This window comes from Penicillium brevicompactum, assembly GCF_028827555.1.
Source record: "Penicillium brevicompactum strain IBT 35665 chromosome Unknown utg000006l_segment0_segment0, whole genome shotgun sequence".
In the NCBI taxonomy this organism is placed as follows: Eukaryota; Fungi; Ascomycota; class Eurotiomycetes; order Eurotiales; family Aspergillaceae; genus Penicillium; species Penicillium brevicompactum.
In genome coordinates, this window is record NW_026623209.1 from 6,628,972 (window position 1) to 6,650,726 (window position 21,755).

The following is a 21,755-nucleotide window of genomic DNA, read 5'->3' on the forward strand; positions in this document are numbered from 1 at the left end:
GTTGGAATAGAGATTTCTCCGACAAATGAAACATTGCTGAAACACAATCGTTCAGTTTGAAAGCCGAAGTAAGCCCCCCCAGTGAGTGACATGTGGCGAGGACTGTACAGGACTGGTCTTATCACACTTCGCAATCATGCCTCCGCGCATATTGCGGATGCAAGGAACTTTCATGTAGGTATGGTCTGGCTGAAATCCGATCTCATTGCGAGAGAATCAACAGCGTGTGGGCTATTGACCCCCAATGAACAAGAGTGAGGTAGAAGATATGCCCAAGTGAAGTCATAGATGGTATTCGTCAACGCAACGAGGGCCGGATAGGCGAAGAGAGGAAAATTTCGAAGACTTGGATTAGCTTTGCAAGATCACAAGATGATGATGACTGAACCTCTCTCCAGGGCTCCTTTGGAGTTGGAGATGCCGAATATGAGAATAAATAAAGGAACCTCCCCCTTTCCCAAAAAAGCCCAGTTTCTCTCCGTACTCCAAAAACACCTCTCTAACCCGATTGGGCGATTTGACACCAGATCCACCAGGCACAAAGAAAGTTGCCGTTTTGGGCCCCAAATGCCACAACAACCCTGTTATCGCCATTTTTCAGCTTCCACCTTTCCCCCTTCTCTGATGTTCACCGGGCCAAAATCACATCTCGGTGCAATAATGTGGTAGCCCCTCTACTTCCTAATTGGGAACTAGATGTCAACAAGCAAGCGCGTCTCAACAAGCAAGCGCGTCAACAGACTGATAGTACAGAAGCGGTGACCGTTTTGGAGAGTAGGTAGGGAATGGTGTTTGTTGTGGGTCGTCAAAATAAGCGCGTGGTAATATCACATGGTTGATGCCTAGGAAATCAGGCAGAAGAAGGGGAATGTTTTTTTTTGGCAAAGGGGGAGGGAGGGGGACGGGTGTTTCTTTCTGTATCGATCCCCTCAACAAGACCTCGGAATAATAGGCAACCGACTGGGCTCTTAGGTAGAAACTCCGACGACATTGCTTTGTTTTGTGTAGCAAAACAACAGGAGAGTATGGAGAAATGATCTGAGATTCGACCTTGGCTGGCTCCCAGCCTGCCGAAAGGTGAGAGACATGTTTTTTGTTCGATAGATGGAAAACACCCAAGCTGGACGAGAAAGGAAACAAAAAAACTGCCGAAGTCCTCCTTCTCATCATCATTAAATACGCGGATATAGCTACAATTGATTGGGACCAACCTGAAACAGAAAGCATGTAAGATGGGATGTCGTTCTCACGTGGCCCGCCGGCGTATCATCAACGGGAAGAATGTGGATAGGTGTGGCTTAAACACTTAACCTTCCAAGGTTGAAAGCTTGGAAGTCATGAACAAGTTGAAACGTCCTGTCTCAGCTGCAGATGGTTGTCCACATTCTGAAAATACCTAATACTCTACACACAAATATACCATGTAGCTGCGTACAAAGGAGAGCAATTTCCCTCCAGAGGTCTCATCGCCCTTATTCATGTCGAGAGGTAGTGATTCCTCTCAGCAACCTCGGGAGCAGAACTTGCCCATCTGATGCTCTGCGCAGATATTCTCCCAGCAAGGGACTCATTCCCGCTTCTTCTGCCGCAAGAACCCAGTCTTCAAGTGCAACGATCTGGAATCCTAGACCAGTCCCAGACTCCAGAAGAGGCATAATTTCATCACGCCCGATCTCCATCTCGCCAGACTCATAAATATATGTCACATGATTTGCTCGTGCTTCAGACAGACCGGACTGGTAGACAATTTCCAAGAGTTGACTAGCGGCTGACTCCACGGATATGAGGTCAAAGACTCCAGTCCACAAGCTCGAGTCTGGTAGTTTCTGTGTCTCCTTGGCGTAGCGCATGACGTTACCCATCAAATCCAGCTCAGGTGCATCGGTTCCGGTAATGCTTGATGGACGGTGGATCCAGACAGGGAGAGAGTAATCTCGATTCAGGTTTTCCAAGAAGACCTCGCTCGCCCACTTAGCAGCAATATAACCATCCGAGGGTGGGGACGAGGGACGGAATGATGAGACTGAAACCTCACCAAAACTTTCCTGGCCTGCAAGACGGGCCACACCGGCGGAAGAGATGAAGTGGAATGGGATCCGGCGAGGCAAGGCGAGTTTCGCGAGTTCTCTGGTCGATGCGACATTGATAAGCTTGAGGGTATGATAGGATTTCATGAACGATACGTCGGCCCCATTGTGAATGATCATATCTGCACGAGAGAAGATGGAATTGGCTTCAGCGCCCGAAAGTCCCAATAAAGGAGCCCCAAGATCACCGAAGTGCAATTGCACCTTGGGGTGACCGAACAAGTCAGGAAGTGATGTGGAACGTCTCCTGACCGCAAGACAATGAACCATAAGAACCCGCTCATCATTCAACAAAAGACGGAGGATTTCTTTCCCAAGGAACCCCGTTGATCCTGTAAGCAAGACAACCCCTACCCCAGAAGGAATGGTTCTGACATCACCATGATCGAAAGGTGACACGATATCAGGTGTCACTTCCACTTCTGCATCCCAATCTACATCCATTTGGAGGTGAGGGCGCGAGAGATCTTGAATCTTGGAAGCCATTGTGTGTAAAGTGCTGGCTTCAAAGAGTTGATACAATGCCACAGAGGCGCCAAAATGTTCTCTAATCAGCGCTTGTAGATTTACCAAGGCAATGGAAGAGCCACCGACGTGGAAAAAGTCCGATTGTGAATTGATGGCATGATAGCTGGCAAGTTCTTGGGGGAGGGCTTGCTGCCAAAGATCACGGAGCTTTGTCTCGAAGACCGAGAGAGTTGAATTGTCATATGTTTGGGTCGCAATGGGCGGAATGTCAATTCGATCAACTGAGATTCGGTCTGTTTTGCCCGACGTGTTCTGAGGAAAGCTATCGACAGGAACAATGGCGGCTGGTCGCATGTGGTGTGGTAGAGGTAGCTCCTGTAGAAGATGGTGTAGAAATTGCGCTGTGGTTTCCAGAGGCTCAATATGAGCCATTGTGGCGAAAGCCACAAGAAATTGATTATCATTGCTGGGGCCTGGGTCGGATCGAACAGAGACAATTGTCTGCGTGATAGCCCCAGCTGAAGCTTTGACAATTGTAGTCTCAATCTCTTCGAGATTGACTCGCATGCCTCGCAATTTGATTTGATTGTCGCCATCCATGCGACCAAGAAGCACCAACCCACTTTCTACCAGCATACCTCGATCACCGGTCCGATAGATTGACTTCCAATGTTTGCGCTGAAAAAAATCGCTGGCATTCTTGTCTTCCAAAAAGCGCTCGGTGGTTTTATTGCCATCCAGGTATCCCTGGGCAACTCCTGCGCCCCCAACAATGACTTCACCAGGAACTCCGACGGGGAGAGGGTTAAGCTGTTGGTCAACGATGCATACCGAGTAATTTGGTAAGGTGGAGAGAGGCCAAGCAGGGGGTCCATGACCGGTTGGTTGGTTGTAATCAACCTCCTTCCCAGAGCAAGCGAATGTTATCTCAGCTGGCCCATAGGCATTTATCAGCCTCAGATCTCGCTTTTGAAGAGTCTTAAATGCCCCAATTACTCCGTCCGATAAGACCTCTCCACCGCATATGGCAGTCGACAGGTTCGAGGTTTTCAACCTGGCGCCGTTGTGGCGAAGCCAAGCTAAATACTCCGTTGGGGTAGCAAGGGTACAGGTAACCCGCTCTGATAGGATGAGATCTGTAAGTGCGACAGGATCGCCTCGAGTGAGGTTAGACGCAATGACTATCGTCGCTCCAATACATAGGGACACCGTAATCTGCCACAAAGACGCGTCCCATGCGTAGGATGATTGGTGCAGTACGGTCTCGACCCCATGTCCCAGGTTCCACTGGCCCGTCGCTGATTGGGCATGGTGAACATAGGCCGAATGCGGAAGTTTGATGCCCTTCGGAGTCCCGGTTGTTCCACTCGTATACATGATAACAGCCGTTTGACCAGAAGTTGCCATGTTTGGAACAGTTCCCGCAACAGAGCCACCTAGGTCCCCCACATTGATGGGTTCAGCCGTAGTATGTAAATGCCCATAATCAGTTAAGGTGATTGCATCAAGTAAGATGACACGCGCCTGCGTTTCTTCAGCAATCATCGCAAGTCGTTCGAGACCAGCCTTCTTGTCCAACGGGACATAAGAACCACCGACGCGGAAAATGGCTAGTATAGAGCAAATCCAATCTGAGCCTGGTGTCTGAAAGACACCGACTCTTGTTCCGACCCCGACTCCATTTCTTAACAACTCGGTCGCAATCACATCGACTCGATCACGGACCTGGTTGTACGTGAGGGAATCGCTATCTTGGCTCCTCAGTGCGACGCGATCCGGGTACAATAAGGTGACCTCATCTAGTCGGTGGACTATGGTAGATGGCCAGTCTTCCCTCAGCTCCGGTCCTATATAATTAGTTAGCAAGGAGAAAACAAAACAAACAAACAAAAGTCGAAAGCATACCTCGTCCCGCTGACACTGCTTTCTCAACTTCGACTTTTGGATGCAGTTCAGGCCATGTCACCCGGGTCGCCGGGTTCTGGACAAAGGATTGTAGAAGGTTCAAGTAGGATCGAATCAAAATTTCGGCCTGCTCTATCCCATATATACTCTTCTGGACAGAGAGGTGGACCAAAGTTTCGCCACCACCCACATTCGCAACATCCAGACCGAGATCGAAGGAGGTTTCACCACCACCAAAAAGGGAACCCTCGGCGACAAGTCCACAAAATTGCCTGGACTGTTCGGCTTTTGGCCGATAGTTGAAAATGACTTGGCATAAAGGGTTGTGGGAAGCCGAGCGTTGAACGTTGAGCTCTGTCAATATCACATCAAACGGCACGCGTGAATGAGCGAATGCTCCTTGTGAAGCGTCCCTAACTTGCTTCAAACATTCTCCAAAAGACTGAACGGACTGCCGAGACAGTTTGATGGGCAACAAATTCAAGAAGAGACCCACACTGCGGATAGTGTCTGCCTCTGTTCGATTACCATCTCCTAGGCCAATGCAAACGTGTTCGAGATCAAACCAACGCCAGAGGAAAATTTGCCATACTGCAAGGTGGAAGTGGAAGGGTGTCGATTTGAACATTCGACAACAACGCTCGATCGCTTCTGATACAGTCGCACTAAGACGAATAGACGTGGTATCAGACCCAAACTGCGCGATCTTGGGCCGTGCTGATTGCAGTGCAAATGGAAGCAATGGAATCACAGATGGAATCTCCACGAACTGGGATTTCCAGTACACCAGGTCGGCGGCCCATGCGCCACTTGCATGTTCTTGTATCTGCCTCACGGTGAAATCTGGATATTGAATTCCTTCTGCTGAGAGTTGTTGGCCCTGATATGCCTTTTCCACGTCTGACCAGAATGTCTCAAAGCTAATACCATCCATATTGATGTGATGGAAGCCAAAGACCGCCCAATGGGTCTCGGGGTCAAGCGAAAGCAAGTGAACACGCATAATTTCACCGTCTGAAAGATTGAACACGTGGTCTTTCATCTGCTTGATGATCACATTGACCTCGCTCTCCGCTGTGATGTGGGTGTGCTCCAATCGCAGAGTTGACTTAGCCCAAACGCCTTGCATATGATTGCGTTGGTCATCAGTGAAAAAGAAAGTCCGCAAGGCCTCATGATTTTGTCCAGCCAACTCTATGGCCTTCGCAAACTCCATCACTTTGAGCCGTCCTGAAAGTTTGAAAGATGGAGTGATATTGAAAGCAGTCTTGCTTTCCACAAGATGTTTGAGGAACCAAAATCGTGACTGTCCATATGACATTGGGACTATTCTCGCAATCTCCCGTTTGGGTGCTTCTAGCTCGTTGAGGTCGCTGGAGATCGACGAGGACGTATCCTCGTTGTTTTCTGAATTTGAATCATCGGCGTTCAGAGAAGCAACAGAGCTCGCACTATACGCGTTGGTTGCATCGGGAAGTGCAAATCGGTCACTGTGCATGTGATCTTTCGTCGCAATTTCTGCTGCATCACCGACAAGGCCACCTGTAGAGCCCTGCCCCTCTATAGATGGAAGAGCTGGCTGAGTCAGATTTTGAGCGGGTTGCTCGGTGGTGTTGAGGTTTGGCACTGAAGTCGACGGAAGGGCTTCTGCGGCTGTGGCTAGCAGCTCTCGAACTGATGCAGCATTGAATATTTTCAGCACCGGCATGTCCACACCAAGCTCTTTGAGGAACCATGAGCGGAGATCAACTGCAACCAAAGAATCAACTCCGAGCTCATCTGGACTCATGTCCAGCATAGGCTTATTGGGATCTGCTTGCAAAGCTGACTGAAGCTTCAAAATAAATCCATCTAGCAGACTGTTAGAATGAATGACTTGCACCAGGGTTCAAATTCATACCTTGCAAGATCTCGTCTATCTCCTTGGACGTGGTAGCTTCAAAAAGACGTGTTTTGACCAGGACTCCAGCTTTGCCTTTCTTATCCGCGACAACCAGACTGCTCGACTTGTAGACAAGGTGCTGGAACATGGGATTCGAGACCCAGATTTTGGACTCATCATCATCTATTCTGAGGCCACAGCACAGTTCAGCACTCCCAACTCTATCCAAACAAGACAGAACGCCTTCTGCAAATACTTCGTGGAAGTCCTGCTCGGACATCCATGAATGTCCGACTCTGTAGAGGTAAGATTGCTGGCCCATGTTCAGTTCTCGCGTCACATAACCGTTGCCAACGATAGCCCCGATATTGATTGCGTGGCCAGCCAAGCCACGCTTTCGGCGTTGTGCAGCTAAACTTGCCATGAACATATTTGCGGCATTATAGGCCACCTGTCCGGGATTTCCAGTCATAGCAGCCATGGATGAGAAAAATATCATGAAGTCCAAAGTGTTTTCGGGGAAAAGTTCGTCTAGCAAGATGCTTCCCTCTACCTTGGGGTTCAAAACCTTGTCTAGGCGTGGAAGATCAAGATCTATGAACATTGTGTCTTGTAGAACCATGGCGCCTTGCGCAACTCCGGCAATCGGAGGCATCGTCTCACTGATACGGCGATATGTTGCTTGAACCGAGTCGCGGTTGGTGATATCACTGAAAGACGAAATTAGCATGATGATGGCTCGAAGTGAATAGAGATACAGAACGAAAGTAGGTAAATGAAGGGCAAATGGCGTTGAGTTGGACCAGCGTTGAACTCACTTGGAAAAAACACGAACAGTGCATCCACCAGCAGCCATCCGTGCTAGCCACTGGTCATCGATTTTTGGGTTTCGACTGGATATGGCAATGAAACGTGCTCCCTGTCGACTCATCCATTGGCAAAGGGATAGACCAAGTCCACCAGTCAGTCCAACTAGCCAGTATGTTTTGTCCTTAGAGAACTTGACATGCTTGGTTGCTGGTTGTACCTGAACGGCAAGGGTCGACTGGCCCCATGTAATTAGTGATTGGGCCGCGAATGGCGCGTTGGCACGGATGAGATCATTCAGTCGGAAAGATGCAAATCTTAGCAAATCAACAGGCAATAAGTCGTACTGGGTCCTCCTCCATGAATTTTGGAATTGCATGGTAATCTGAGCCATGTCCGACATGTATTCAGACGGGGGAACATCCGCAGTCAAGGAAGCCTCAGTTTCAAACTGACAATTTGGTTCAAAGCAACATTTCAAGACAGATAGGACTTCATCCATTCCGCCCATTCCGCCCATTGCCACAAGACGAGCGAGGTTGCGGGGCAATTTCCCCAGAAGCTCACGTCTGGTGGAATTCGGGTGAATCCGAATCCATGGCCAGGAGCAATGTCCCTCCCGTGTTGTCAAAAGCACAAGTTGCACACCTCTTTCCGTAGCATATTTTGTCAAAAGGGGGGCAAGAGAGAAATCGGGGTTGAGTACACCCAACGTCTGCCCGGCTTGGGTTTTGTGGAAGATGGAGAGGGCGAGGAAGTGGAGATAGAGTGTGAGAAGAGAACGAATTCCATGTTCTTCCGTATCTCCACATTGAGCCACCAGCCCACGTGGTGCGTAGACGCGGGACCCCAAGCTGTTGGACAAAGCAACAACGTACTCGTTAGTCTGTGCGTTTTTGCCGGCCACCAAGAAGAGACTGCTGCTTTCGGTAACCTTCGGGGCACGTAACAAAGAATGTGTGACGTGTACTTCAACGTGATTTTGGAAAGGAGGCGATGAATGAATATCTTGCTCCTCAACCAGGTACCCCAGCTTTGTTGGTTGAACGGACACGGTAGCCTTGGAGCGTGGGACTTCTTTAGTAATCAATCGCTTTGAAGAGTTGTATCGATCGTTTCGAATTGTGTTGAGACGGAACCGTGGCACTTGAAATTGACCACTCTTCAATAAAAGCTCCCCCTCGTTGGACCAGAGGATATCATCGAGCTGACCATTCTGATCCCATATCTCAGCGGCTTCAAGATGGAGGAGTTTGGTTGCGATAATGTTACCGTCTGCCTCAGCCAGCGAATGCAAGTTGAGGAAGTGAATGTGAAGATGAGTCATCTCAATTACCAACGTACGTTGGACTCCGGTGAACATGTTCGCATATGGATTGTCGCCTTGTGCCCCGTGTCCTAGCCAAAGTACATTTTTGCTTTGTTTGAAGAGCTCTTTGAACGAGTTCAAGTCCTCGGCAGAGATTTGCTTGAAAACAGGCTCATCAAGTTCAATCAAGCTGACGACGGTACCCATGACGGGAAGTTTCTTCAGTGCGAGATCACTTAGTGAACTGACAGTATGGACATTGCTGTAGTGGCGACGAACAGCGACTGTAATATCTGCAATGAGTTTAGATGTTAATGAAGTTTTACCCCCGATGATTGTCAGAGCGTCAACATCAAGCGGTTGATGACTCGAAGCGAGTGGATCACGGATAAAGTTAACACGATGATCCACCGCTTGAGTGACCATGACAGAAAATGGCACGGGCGAGGTCTGTGAGCACGGCGCAAGCGCCTCGAATGCTGAAAATCCGGCTTGTTTCAACAACGTTTCCCACTTGTCTGTTGAAATGCATGGAGACAGTGTTCGGCCCTCTTCAAAGCCCAGCCACCATCCAGGCAGAGTTCCGAGAATGAGCCCAAATCGCATCACGTCGGGGTTTGTGATCTCAAGCATAATGAGATATCCACCAGGCTTAAGGAGCTTGCGTACATTTGCCAGCGTTGCGTCAAGATTCTTGGTCACATACAAAGCCATGGGGGCAATCACGAGATCGAAACAGGCCTCTTGGAAGTCTTGTTCTCCAAGGTCTCTCTCGATGTCCAACAATTTGAACGCCATCTTGGTCTGGTGATCTGAAAGTCTTTCACGTGCGGCGTCAAACTGGGTGTCTAGGATATCCGAGTATGTGTAGGAAGCGAAAGCCGACCCCATTGCACTCATGACACGTTCTGATGTACCACCAGCGCCAGCTCCTGCAAAAGAATTAGTTTGAAGCGACATGAAGCGGGCCTGATAAACTCACCAATTTCCAGAACGTTAAGATGGGGGTATCTATGACTGATCTGATGAGCAATCCGAGCAACCTCATCCAAGTAAACCTCAATCCCGAGCGAGTGGGCGTAAATTTCGGCGAGCATGTTGTCCTTCGTCAGTATCTCGAGCGCATTTTTATCCCCACGAATGATAGCAGCAAGACTTCCACCTAGTTCCCGCAGAGCCTGAAATTCGATATGAGTGGAGTTTCTAGTACAGTTAGTCAAATTCGATGCTCACGAATGCCGGGTGCATACCGTTCAATGATCGGGACAATGTCATCAATTGTGTCGTTTGTCCATTCCCGGTTTCCAAATTTGTGCTGGCAGGTAGCAACAGATGAGATGCAATGATCCACATAGGAAAGGAAATGCGCATGATTCCAAGAAGCATTTGCGCGGTCTAGGGGGCCCCAGGGAGCGATTGAGCTCCTTGAAATAATAATGCGCCACACGCTCGAGATCCAGCCCCAGGGTGTGCTCAATACTGGAAGTTCCATGGTCAACACAGAATTCGCCCTCCATAGGCCCGTCGACTCCCCACGTCACTTCCGTGAAGAAAGGTACATCGCTGGCAGAAGTCAATGGATTAAGTGGGGTAGTGTGAAGCCCCTCAAGTTGGACCAAGGTGTTGATTCCATCCGAAGAGAATATATCTACGTCGCCAGACAGTTCGGAAAATCGGGCCTCGGTAACCACAGAATGGAATGGAAGGCCGGCGCCTGGGGCACCCAGGGCAGCACAAGCCGATGGGTTCAAGCAGAGCCTGTCTATGCGCGTTGGCAGATACAGAGTGCGCAGACGTCCATCGCCCGGGAAAGAGTACGCGAGCATGATAGACTGTATGGCACCATCAAGAGAAGCAGGGTGAATGATCAACGAATGACCAGTTTCATCTGCTTCGGGAACGGCAATCAACCCAGATGCCTCGTCCATTTTCCTGCGCAGCTCTGACAGGGCCTGGAACGGACCTGTATATCCAAAGCCCAGCTCCCCGACCGAGTTGTAGAATCTATCTGTCTCCAAATCAAGAAACAGTCCTTCGGGTTCGCTTCGTCCTGGGAGAACATTGTTCTGGGGATCGCCTAAGGTAATCTTGAGATTTGCAGATGCATGCAAGGACATTGTAGATGATCCTTTGTTGGCGTCCGAATGACATGCAAAAGATGCGAACACTACATCTCCCTCAACTCGATCGATAGAGAGTCTGAAGACTGTCTCCACTCCGCCATTTTCCTCGAGAACCAAGGCCTGCCCGATAACAATGTCGTGGAAGTCAATGAGATGTAAGGTTTCCAATCCGTACTTTTGTACGACAGACTCGACCGCGGCAGAGATGTATCCAGCTGCCGGGAAAACCATTTGTCCTTGCACTTGGTGATGTGCTAGCCAGGAAACCTCACGGGGGTGTAGATAGTTACGCCAGCGCAACTCTTTGTCCGTTCCATCTGGACACTTCACGCCAAGCAAAGGGTGGAATGATTCGCTTTCAGTGCGGAATGTAAGGGATGATCGGGATTCATGCCAGTAGATACGATCATGATCCCACGAGTAGGATGGGAGACCTTTCAGCAGCTCCGGTGGTTGGGTAGCGTAGCTCGATTTACTCTCAAACCCGGCGAAATCCACGACACCTTCTCCCAGCGCAATCCACAAAGCGCCGAGTGTGGATGAGAAGGCCTCTCTGTCATTTTTACCTCTTTTCAGTGTCCCAGTATAAGGCAAAGTCTGGCCAGAAACTTCTGAGATTGTCTGTAACGCAGGCCCTTTCAAAGCAGGGTGGGGTCCAACTTCAATCGACATGTCAAATGGTCCAGCTGCACCAACAGCGTAGGTGACAGCCTGTGAAAACAAGACAGGGTTGATCATGTTGTTGCTCCAGTATGTATCGGCAAGGTTATCATTCACGTTCTCAATGTTTTCGCCGTACACACTAGAGATCCAAGTGGGGCTATTCTTCGGACGAGGTTGAATGGTGATCCCACACTTCTTTATCGCGGCGATATAAGGCGCTGCGCATGACAGCATATGATGCGAATGGTAAGCTTTGTCAACCTTCAGCAAACGTGCAAACTTCTTCTCGTCTTCTAGAATCTCTCTAGCCTCATCGATCGCGTCGGCGTCACCGGAGAGTGTGACGCTGGCAGAGGAATTGCTGGCAGCCACACAGATCCTGTTCTCAAGTGTTGACATTTCGCAAAGTTCTTTGGCGTCCTCAAAAGAGGTACCTGCAGCCATCATTGCACCCTTCGGGCCCTCTGTGTCATTTGCGTATTGAAGAGACCATCCACGGTAGTATGCGATTCTGATTGCGTCTCCTTCATTGAGATACCCAGCCGCATAAGCAGCCGCAATCTCACCAGATGAATGACCAACGACGGCGGTGAATCTGAGGTTTGCTGCAGTCAAAAGTTGCACTAATGAGACCTGAACTGCGGTGCAAAGTGGCTGAGAAAAGGCCGCCTCCCCAATGCGAGATGTTTCTTTGTCTTTCAAGAGTTCCTCCCGAAGAGACCAGAGTGGGCGATGCTCAGTGGGCAACTCCTGCAACGACTGGTCAAGCCTAACAATGCAATCTCGTACTACTGGTGAACTTTCGAGTAGCTCGGCACCCATGCGAGCCCATTGTGCACCCTGTCCTGTAAATACACCTAGAAGCTTCGGCGAACGGATGTTTGCCGTTTGTGCACTTGGTGTGACAGCCGACGACTGCACTGCTTCATCTAATTTTGCGATGAGGGTATCTGTTGTTGAGGCAGAGATTGACAGCCGTACCGGCAATGTTGAACGTCGCGAGTTCAAGGTCCATGACAGATCCCGCAGATTGATATGGGGATGATCGTTCAAGTACGATGAATATGCTGCAACATTTGCAAGCAAGGACTTATCCGAAGATGCTGAGAAGTTGAACGGCGAGACCACAACTTGGTACTCTCCTCTTGGCTTGTGTTGTAGAATACGTGGGTTAAATTCCTCCAGAATTGCATGAGCATTGGCCCCACCAAATCCAAAACTATTGACACTCGCGCGACGGGGTGTGTTTTCTGGAAGTGGGGGCCATTCTTGGGCATCGCTCAAGATCTGAAGATCGTTGTAAAATGGTCGCACAGTTGGGCTCAATTCGTTCAGAAGCAGGTTGGGCGGGATCACTGCATGCTGTAAAGCAAGAGACGCTTTGAGAACAGCAGCAAGCCCGGCCGTACCCTCGGTATGTCCAATCACAGTCTTGATTGAGCCAACGTACAAAGGATGCTCATGTTCACCCTTGCGGTCGTAGTTGGCGGTCGGTCCAAAGAACGCAGTGCTGATCGCCTCAGCCTCGACTGGGTCACCCGCCGGGGTCCCTATTCACGTCAGTACGATTTGAGACACACCTTCACAGTGTGACTTTGACTCACCAGTTCCATGGGCCTCGAAGTACTGCGGTCGGTCACATATTTTCGAAAGGTCAAGTCCAGCCCGGGCGTAAGTCGTTCTAATGAGATCCGCCTGAGCCATTGGATTAGGCATGGTGATTCCCTTTGTTCGTCCATCTTGATTGGCGCCCGTTTCCCTCACAATGCACTCGATATGGTCGCCATCAGCTAGTGCGGCGCTCAAAGGCTTGAGGATAACGGCAGCAATGCCATCACCACGTGCGTAACCATTGGCACCCTTATCCCACATGCGCGAGCGACCAGTTGGGGAAAGCATCTTCAGTTTGCTCTCTGCAATGTACTGCTCGGGTCCCAGTAAAAGATTGGTTCCCGCCGCCACTGCCACATTGGTTTCGCCGCTGCGCAAGCTTTGCACAGCTTGGTGGAGCGCGATGAGACTCGATGAACATGCTGTATCGATTGTCATTGACGGCCCACGCCAGTCAAAAAAGTAGGAAATTCGGTTGGATAGAATGCTGCGAGCAGTGCCCGATGCAAAGTACGTGGGGAAGTTTTGAACATCTCGACCAAGCATATCGGCATAGTCGTTTGTCATGAGCCCAACATAGACAGCAGTATCGGACCCCTGGAGAGTCTCCATCGGGATACCAGCTGCCTCAAGGCCTTCATAGACGGTTTCGAGCAGCAATCTTTGCTGGGGGTCAATGGAATTTGCTTCCACTGGTTTGGTTCCGAAGAACTGAGCGTCAAACAATCGGTGATCACCCGACAAGAGATACGAGTGTCGAACATTTGTTGTACCATGGTGGAGGCCGTCAGGGTGGAAGAAAGATTTTGTGCTGAACCGAGTGTCCGGGATCTCACTGAGAACATCGCGAGGTGCTTTGAGCAAGTCCCAAAGCTTTGAGGGAGTTGTCGCATCACCTGGAAAGCGACAAGCACTTCCCACAATGGCAATAGGCTCCCCGGTCTGTTCACGATCACCCGTCATAGTGTGTTGCGGGTTAGACTGCCTGTTCACGAATTCGTACGACGGACGTGCGACTCGATTTGCAAATGCAGGTTCTAGAGGGTATCAATTTTGAGCCGTCGGGGTGTGTATTGCTCCGCGGGACTCAAATTTCTGAGTTGAGGGACGGGCAGCGGTACATATCAATGTGCCGAGGCTCGCATTGATAATGACTTGACGTATATTCGGACATCTCGTCTCGCATCAGCTTATCATTGCATTCAGCTGGTTCCGACTCCGAAGCTGTCTCTGGACTGTGGTTTGAAACGGAGCAAATCATCGCCTTCGCATAAGATCCACCTTGTGTTCACCAAGCGTCTGGAATTGCATCCCAAATTGTCCCTGCTTAGTGTGACCATGGATACTTCAATGTTTGACTCATCACCGTTAGTGATCAGAGTTGAGACTCAGGCAAATCGAGATCTCCGGGGATTGTCGGCCAAGCTGGTTTGAATCTCAAGTCCGAGTCCGAGTCCGATACCGAGTGCTTGCGCGACATCAGCCCCACTCCAAGATCAGGGGGCAGTCAACAGAGGGTAATGCTTTAACACCCATGTGTCTTGGGTCGGGTCTCACTGCATCCCGCCACTCCAAATTGCCATGCGAAGTTCATATGTAAACTGCGTTCCATGTGGCACGCACGTCTTCATCTCGTGCCGATTCCTCATCATTCACTGGTTACCACGAGTGTTCACACTTTGGCAGCGAAGCAATAAAAGTGACCGCAGCCACGGGGTAAACGCTCCGAAAGCCCCCTTGAGGGAAGGCATCAATGACCTCTGGCAGTCATACGTGCCAAGTTGCGCCCTTCAAGCTCAAACGGGAGACTGGGCGAATCGGAGTCTTTCGCTTAGATGCTCTGGGATGTAGGTGTATTGTTATTTTCTTTTTCTGTTCGGTTTGCTTCTGATTGTTGGCTTCTCTCATGCTTTGGTCGGGCCCAGTTTTGACCCGGATTTTGCGTCTCGCAGAGATATACGAAGGTGTTGAGTGTTGGGGAGACGCGACGGGCTGCAGGGTTTGGCTTGTTTGCAGGGTTTGAGGGTTTGACGCGTTTGGCGTGTATGTGTCAGGACGCGCCTGGGCTGAATTTTGTCGGAGGTAAGTCTCTTGGTCACCTCTGGGTGGAAACACCAAGATGTCGTGGTAGGCAATGAGAAAAAGGGCAGGCGAAAAACCAAGTGAAAGGGGTTCAAAACAGAGCTATGGAGCTGGAGAAAACCAAAAACCTGAGGCACCAATCGTAAAAATGATGACATTTTCACAAGAGTACTTCTTAGCAAGTATCTTGGCACTACTAAAGTTCCACACCCTTGGGATAAGCTAAAGTGATCTCGGAGCTCAGACTCCTAGCCCGCCTCCAGGGCTGGGAAGTTAAGGGTGCTTCTGAGGTCGATGTCGAAAAATTGATATTATGCAATTCCTGTGTTCTAATTCCCTTATGATCGTACAAAGATCGAAAAATATCCTAGATTGATTTGGATATCTCTGATGCTTGATGTCCCTCGGGGTCTGTATTTTGAACGGCATTTGAGCAGCGAAGGCAGCGAGATCATGGAGGTGTGAACCTGGTTCAAAATCTCATCCTTCATGCGTCGTATTTTGATGCAGCCAACTCATGGCGGGCACTTCTTGGTATATATACCTCAGGGCGCAATTTGGCCTCTTGAAGCTCTTCAATTCCAGTCTTGCAAGGTTGATGGAGCTCGCCGAAATGGCGCTGAAATATGTAGATTGTCACCAGTAAGTCCAAACTGCTTCTTTGTGCACCTAGGCCATTAATCCCTCAATATTTCGAATTGGCCTAAATCAGTGGTGATAAACCCCATTTTTTGATAGCAACTTTTGAACTTTCCATAAAGGAAGCTGCCCCTTAGTCCACAGTAGAACATTGGAAGAAGAGAGCCCTTTCCAAGGTTGGAACCTTGGAAGCGGCCGCTTTCTATCGAATACGGAGTAGAGGAGCACAATATTCACTCTGAAATTGCTCTAGGTCATTGGAAACCTCATTTGTCACCACGTCTTTCCAAGGTTGTCGCTCCTGAACCTCCAGGGCTTACACTGTATCACATACTAGACTGCTTGTTTTAGTTCAACAAGCTTGATGTTTTTCTCCTTGGACAACGGATATACATTGAAATTTCATGTGGAGGAATCGTTATGTATTTTGAAGGAAATTTCGGACCACCAAACTAGGTACCCAAACCTAGGCAGCGCTGGACTCAAGGACCGGGCCCCACACCCAGCCCGTTTGCGGGTTCCAATATTCCAAGGTTTCGAAGTTGGGTTGAGATGGATCCATCTTGGACTTAATGAGCGGATGGGGAAGTCTGAGCTGTGCAAAGAAAGTGAAGATAATATTGTCATGAGCCTAGTATATATAGACGAATTCATCGTTTTCTCGATCAGTCAGGTCCTGGAATGCATTGTCGCCAACAGGAACGGTGTCGATGTCGGCATCCTCCACATTGTTCTCTTGCATCTCGTGATAATGTGTTTGCATTGAGTGATCGACAATCTCCGCCCTCTTGCCGTTTCGAACTCGCCGATGAGCTTGTTGTTTGTTAAGGAACCAAAGATTAACCCATTGAATGAGAACCAGAGCTGCTAGAGTGCTGAAAATTCCCAGGCATGCACGAAGGCCGGGGTGGTAGGAGGGCTTGTCTTTCTCGTTGAACAGTAAAGGCCCGATAATATTTCCGGCTGAGCTTGCTGCGTTGTATAAACTCATGATGACCGATTTCTTTGTGGTGCCCGCAGTGTTACCAATGATCCAAGTGACAATCAATGGATTTCCACCGAACAAGAAGGCAAGGAGGTAATAGCCAGCAAGAAGCTCGCCCTGTACTGACTTGGTTCGTGCCACGGCATACAAGATAGCCAGGCCCGCTATCACGGGCAGCATGAAAGCCGCGATGATAGCCCCCTTCAGGCGTGCAGTCTGAGCCAGATAACTCGCTAGTAGAATAATGAGAAATTGCAACGCGCCGAATGGCATTGTCAGCAGGGTCGTTCTGTATTTGTCGTAGCCGAGTCCGCTTAGAATCAAAGGGCCAAAGATGTTGGTAACACTGGCGCCAATGTTGAGGAGCAAAGCCATACCAATCCACAGGTAAGTTTTTGGCTCTAAAGAAGCCTCGGTCACATGGCTGAGCTTAAACTCGGTGTTTCCTGTTCCAGTTTGGTTGGCTCGCAGGCGCTCAATCCCCTGGGATCTCTCACTCTCGCTGAGGAATCGCGCAGTCGATATATCGTTGTCCAAGCGCCAGTAGACTATGGGAGACGATAGAACGGTAATGAGGCCAACGACGAGAAAGATGCTAAGGACGAGAAGATCAATTAGCACGGTTATTCCTTGGGCGTCACGGTCTCATAACGCACATCTGCCATGACTTCAAAATGTCCGACTCGATCTGAGCCAGCCCATATGATAACGCAGCGGCGACAATAGTAGCGAGACCGTTTGTACTGTACCACGCCGCGATCCTGATCGGTTGTTCCGCTCGTCGATACCACTGGCTGGTAATCACACCGAAAAGGGGCAGGCATCCGGCTTCGAACAAGCCTAGAAAAAACCGGGCGGCCATCAAAGTGTTGAAATTATGGCACGCGGCCATGCAGGTCTGTGCGATACCCCAGCCCAGGCAAAGGGCTGGCATGAGAATTTTGTGGGGAACTTTGACGATGAGGTAGGAAGAAAACGGTTGCCATGCCAGTTGTGCAATGGGACTGATGGATCCAACCAAGGAGTATTGGTTACCTGTGAGACCTGTATCGATTTGTAGGCCAAAGGTTGCACCATAACCGAGGACGGTTTTGTCGAGGATTTGCAAGAAGTACACCCAAGCAAGGACGACGAGAATGGTCCTATCGGTTTTGCGACATATTCTCTTGCTTTCCTCTTCAGTCAATGGGACACGCTCTATGCCACTTGTATCCGTGAGTTTGTTCCTTGCCGCTTCGTCGTGCATAACATCGGGCTTCGACATGGTAGGATCTTGCATGATGGGCGATAATCTAACGATGGGCCTCAAAGTAGAATCTTTGCCATATTTGTATCGAGGGATCTCCCCCACGCCGTGGAACAGCGTCATCAACCCCTAGTTTTCCCCGTATTCCAAGGTTCCACACTTCACCCCACGTCTCCGCACCCCACGAAAGCTCAACGATCACCCGATGTGAAAGCCAAGATATTTAGCGAGCTCGCCTTGCCTTAAGCTTCTTAGTGTACTTCCGCTCCCTCCAATCACTCGCTGGATTCTCTTCGCTCTCCCCCCAAGAATGGTTAGTCTGTCGCCGGAGTGGAGATCCAACCCCGTGTTTACCGAGGCAAACCGAAACTCGGGGTCGTGGGGGGTCGGTTTTCGGCCATTGTTGGTAACAATTTGATTTGACGTTCGGATGATTCTGTCACAGGTCGGTGACTGAGGTCGGCTTTTGAATGATTCGACCCCTACATTATCCCGGAGCATGCCGAAAAGATATTGCATCATCCGATGCCTTTGGCGTTGAGATGCCACATACAGTTAGAGCACATCCCATTCCTATTGCATACTTCGTGCACGCGCTTTAGAGCGCTGCAGCATGTGGCCACTTTTTTGACCTCGGAATTGAGGTGACTTTCCACACTCGCATTTTATTACCCGATTGGTGCTGTGCCAGTTTGAAGTTCCCACTTCACTCCCATGCGAGCTGGTGTGAGAGCGCCCCGGGGAGGGGTTTCTTGCTTTTTTGATTTTCCTTTTTTTTCTTTTCTTCTTTTTCTTTTAATAGTCAGGAATGGCTAGCTAAGTCCCCGTACTCTCCCACATTTGTTGGCGGTCGGCACACAATATTCGAACAATGTTCCCGTGGATATCCCGGGGCCGGCTCCCTTGATTTCTCAAATTGGCTGATCGCGAAAAGCGACCGTCGAACCCCACTTTCGCAGGCCACGAATATCTCCCAAAGTTTTATTCTGTATCAATCCTTCAGAGAATCATGACCCCAATTTTTCAATGAACGATAACTCTTACTGCTCGTATCTTGCTTCGCTTGTCCCTCCTGTGCCAGGTGACGTTTACAGTATGACACCACTCGACGCATATGTTCGATATCCTGATCACTATACCCCGAGTGGTTTTCAGTGGGATTGTCCTCTAGTATACTGACAATTTTACGTCCACTACCATCGGTTCCGTTTCATTAACATGGTCCTCGGTGTGTGCTTTTGAGGCTGCGCCTAAGGCTGTTTGCGACCTACCTTTCGTGCCCAATAGTCTCCCCAGATTCGTTAGTCCAACCCGAGGACATTGACTGCTCCTCTTCGAGCCAATTTCGAAGCTCGTTAGGCGTCATGTTCACAAGATCGTTGAACTCGCTAGTTGATAGTCAGCTTGGTATCATGTCAAGGTCGGTCATATAACGTACTCGATGACCACCTCCCTATCTTTGACCATTGTCGATGTATACGGATTTCAGTAAAGAAGATTTCTATGGGTGCAGAATGTTATTTATTGGAGCTACTCCGTAGTAATATATGTGCTGCGAGACTGACGTGACGTCATAATTGATCACTGTAGGCAAGAGAGCCTTGAAGCATGTCACAGCCGCGTAATGTATAGATAAATCCTGGAAAACTTGTCTAAGAAGTCATGTACATACTACAAAGTATAAAATGTATTCCGCGGAAATGTTTAGAGTTCTTATCGCGCCAAGACCCTTTCACTGATAACTTCCTCTCAGATGACTTGCTGTATATCTGCGCGAACATGATCGCCAATGCGGCAGCTCTATCCACAACGTTAATTCGTTATCTTCCAAATTTTGTTCATTGATTTAAATTGCCAGTGATAACAAAATAGATAGAGAGTACTCCGTATCTTGACAAGACATTGAATCTCGGCTGTCATAGGCCCACAGTGGCGCATTGCCCAGGTGCGACAAGAGACGACTCTGGAAGCACCCCCTCTCGGTACTTGGGTATGTCCACATGCAGCCTCGATAATGACATCCATGCACCAAGATAATCGAGATAGGCATTAAAGTAGGTGGATGTGTATATATGTGGTCAATGTCCCCAGATCTATGTTGAACTTTCCAATCATCAAAATAGAGAGATCCTAGAACCTTGAGTTGGGCACCCGGACAGACCTTGCCAAATTAGACGTCTGGTTGACGATTTTCCTACAAGATGCCTTCGAATGCTCTCTGTCCCCAGGAGGTGACCGAGCTTATTTCGAATGTCGGCACCCAAAAGGGCAACCTGCGTCTAGAAAAAACGTTTATGAGTGCTGTCTCAGCTGGCTGCTTATTGGCATTTGCCTGCGGAACCGTTCTCAGCACAAACGCCACCCCTTGGTTTCAAGCGAACGCACCTGGTTTGATGCGAAGTATAAGCGCATTGTTATTTCCGTATGGATTATGTATGATCATTCTCACGGGGGCGGACCTATGTACAGGATCATTCATGGTATGGCTATATGCGAGATCACACGATCATTCTTGATATAAGCACTGTGAGAACTAAGATTTATTAGTTTACGACTGTTGCAGTGCTGCATCGCCGCTTGTCTTGGACCAGAATGCTCATACATTGGGGTGTGACGTTTCTCGGTAACTTGGCAGGGTCCCTGTTTGTTGTGGCTATTATATTTGGTTGTAGGTTTCACGCACGAAATTTATTCAAGGTTTTACTAAGATTACACCCACAGACGGCGATGTCTTTTCGGCGGAACCTTTCAAATCTGCCGTGATTTCTTTTGCGACCAAGAAGCAAGTCGTGCCACATTTTCACACAATACTTTTACGCGGTATTGGCTGCAACTGGCTGGTGTGCTTAGCTTGCTTCTTCGGTTTCCAAGGTCAAGACCTAGCATCCAAGGTTGTCGGTATATGGGGACCTACGTTTGCGTTTGTCTCACTGGGATTTGACCATGTTGTGGCCAACATGACGTTCATACCATTGGCAATCTGGCTTGGGGCACCACAGATCACAGTGGAACTATACATCTGGAAGGGTATCATTCCAACTTTGTTGGGCAACATTATTGGCGGCGGTCTCTTTTGCGGTATGTAAGCTTTATGGATTTGCAAGTAAGAGGTGTGGACTAAGCGAAGATACAGGAACCTACTATTGGTATATGCAGCTTCTTGATACGAAGTCTTTGCCCTTATACATTACAAAGAGAGATGGCGATAATCTAGCAGGTCCAGCATTACACTCCGATGGGGCCAATGCTAGGTAGATTGGTATCCTGGTACCATGTGTTGTTTCGGGCTGAGTTTATGACAATATAGTGAAATGACAAATGCTTAATATGTCAGATAAGAGAGCTCGGGGCGTTTGTCTTGGAATTATTGCCAGATAGTTCAATAGTTAGGTAGTAAAGAGGGAAGTGTAGGTACACTCTAGGTGCACTTGTCGATCCGGCCACATAGGAGTAAGAAATACCAAACCGGGTATAAAAGAGGAGAAGAACCGGGAATCCCAGTTTAAAACGCGGGAAAGAACGGATTCAATCTTCAAACTAGAGGCAATCTACTCCGTACACAATGAATAGCAAAATAGCAGCTGATCATATAACGAAGGAATCAAAAAGGGGCACTCGGGCAGACACAAGCCTTGGCACTGGGTGACTTGCTTCGTACGCCCATGATAATTAAAAAGACTAGTTATGTAGTTAAGCCCGACCTTATCAGCAAGGCAGCAAGATAATCGCAACATTAAATACACGGCTTGCGTGATAATCTTCCGATCCCTTCGCTCGCTAGCCGACCAGCCGCGGCGAGTGTTTCTGGCCTCGGAACGAGGTTGCGAATGACTGCAAGGCATCTAGACTGAAATCAACTCAACGAAAAAGCACCCGATGTTGCCTAGAGATAGTAGGTCCACGGGTACAGCCCTGGAGGGTGCTTCCAAATCCCACTCAAGAACATGC

The 21,755-nt window shown here is 49.1% G+C and overlaps 4 protein-coding genes across 4 annotated transcripts; 1 reads left to right on the plus strand and 3 right to left on the minus strand.

Annotated features, from left to right (window-relative positions):
- Window positions 1–1,472: 1,472 nt before the first annotated feature.
- Window positions 1,473–13,818, minus strand: N7506_010740 (Acyl transferase/acyl hydrolase/lysophospholipase; the record flags this gene model as incomplete). The annotated part of the gene is made up of 8 exons (XM_056960033.1): window positions 1,473–4,402; window positions 4,461–6,311; window positions 6,361–7,052; window positions 7,161–9,390; window positions 9,441–9,661; window positions 9,709–9,853; window positions 9,906–12,794; window positions 12,849–13,818. The coding sequence occupies 8 exons, from the start codon at window positions 13,816–13,818 to the stop codon at window positions 1,473–1,475; spliced, it is 11,928 nt and encodes a 3,975-aa protein (XP_056809423.1).
- A 2,389-nt stretch (window positions 13,819–16,207) lies between these two features.
- On the minus strand, window positions 16,208–17,840 carry N7506_010741 (putative MFS transporter; the record flags this gene model as incomplete). Its single annotated transcript, XM_056960034.1, has 2 exons — window positions 16,208–17,156; window positions 17,218–17,840. The coding sequence occupies 2 exons, from the start codon at window positions 17,838–17,840 to the stop codon at window positions 16,208–16,210; spliced, it is 1,572 nt and encodes a 523-aa protein (XP_056809424.1).
- Window positions 17,841–19,074: 1,234 nt separating this feature from the next.
- N7506_010742 (uncharacterized protein) lies at window positions 19,075–19,274 on the minus strand (the record flags this gene model as incomplete). The annotated part of the gene is made up of 2 exons (XM_056960035.1): window positions 19,075–19,195; window positions 19,246–19,274. 2 exons carry the CDS (start codon window positions 19,272–19,274, stop codon window positions 19,075–19,077), a joined length of 150 nt encoding a protein of 49 aa, XP_056809425.1.
- Window positions 19,275–20,764: 1,490 nt separating this feature from the next.
- On the plus strand, window positions 20,765–21,062 carry N7506_010743 (Formate/nitrite transporter; the record flags this gene model as incomplete). The annotated part of the gene is made up of 2 exons (XM_056960036.1): window positions 20,765–20,885; window positions 20,941–21,062. The coding sequence occupies 2 exons, from the start codon at window positions 20,765–20,767 to the stop codon at window positions 21,060–21,062; spliced, it is 243 nt and encodes an 80-aa protein (XP_056809426.1).
- Between the last annotated feature and the right edge of the window lie 693 nt (window positions 21,063–21,755).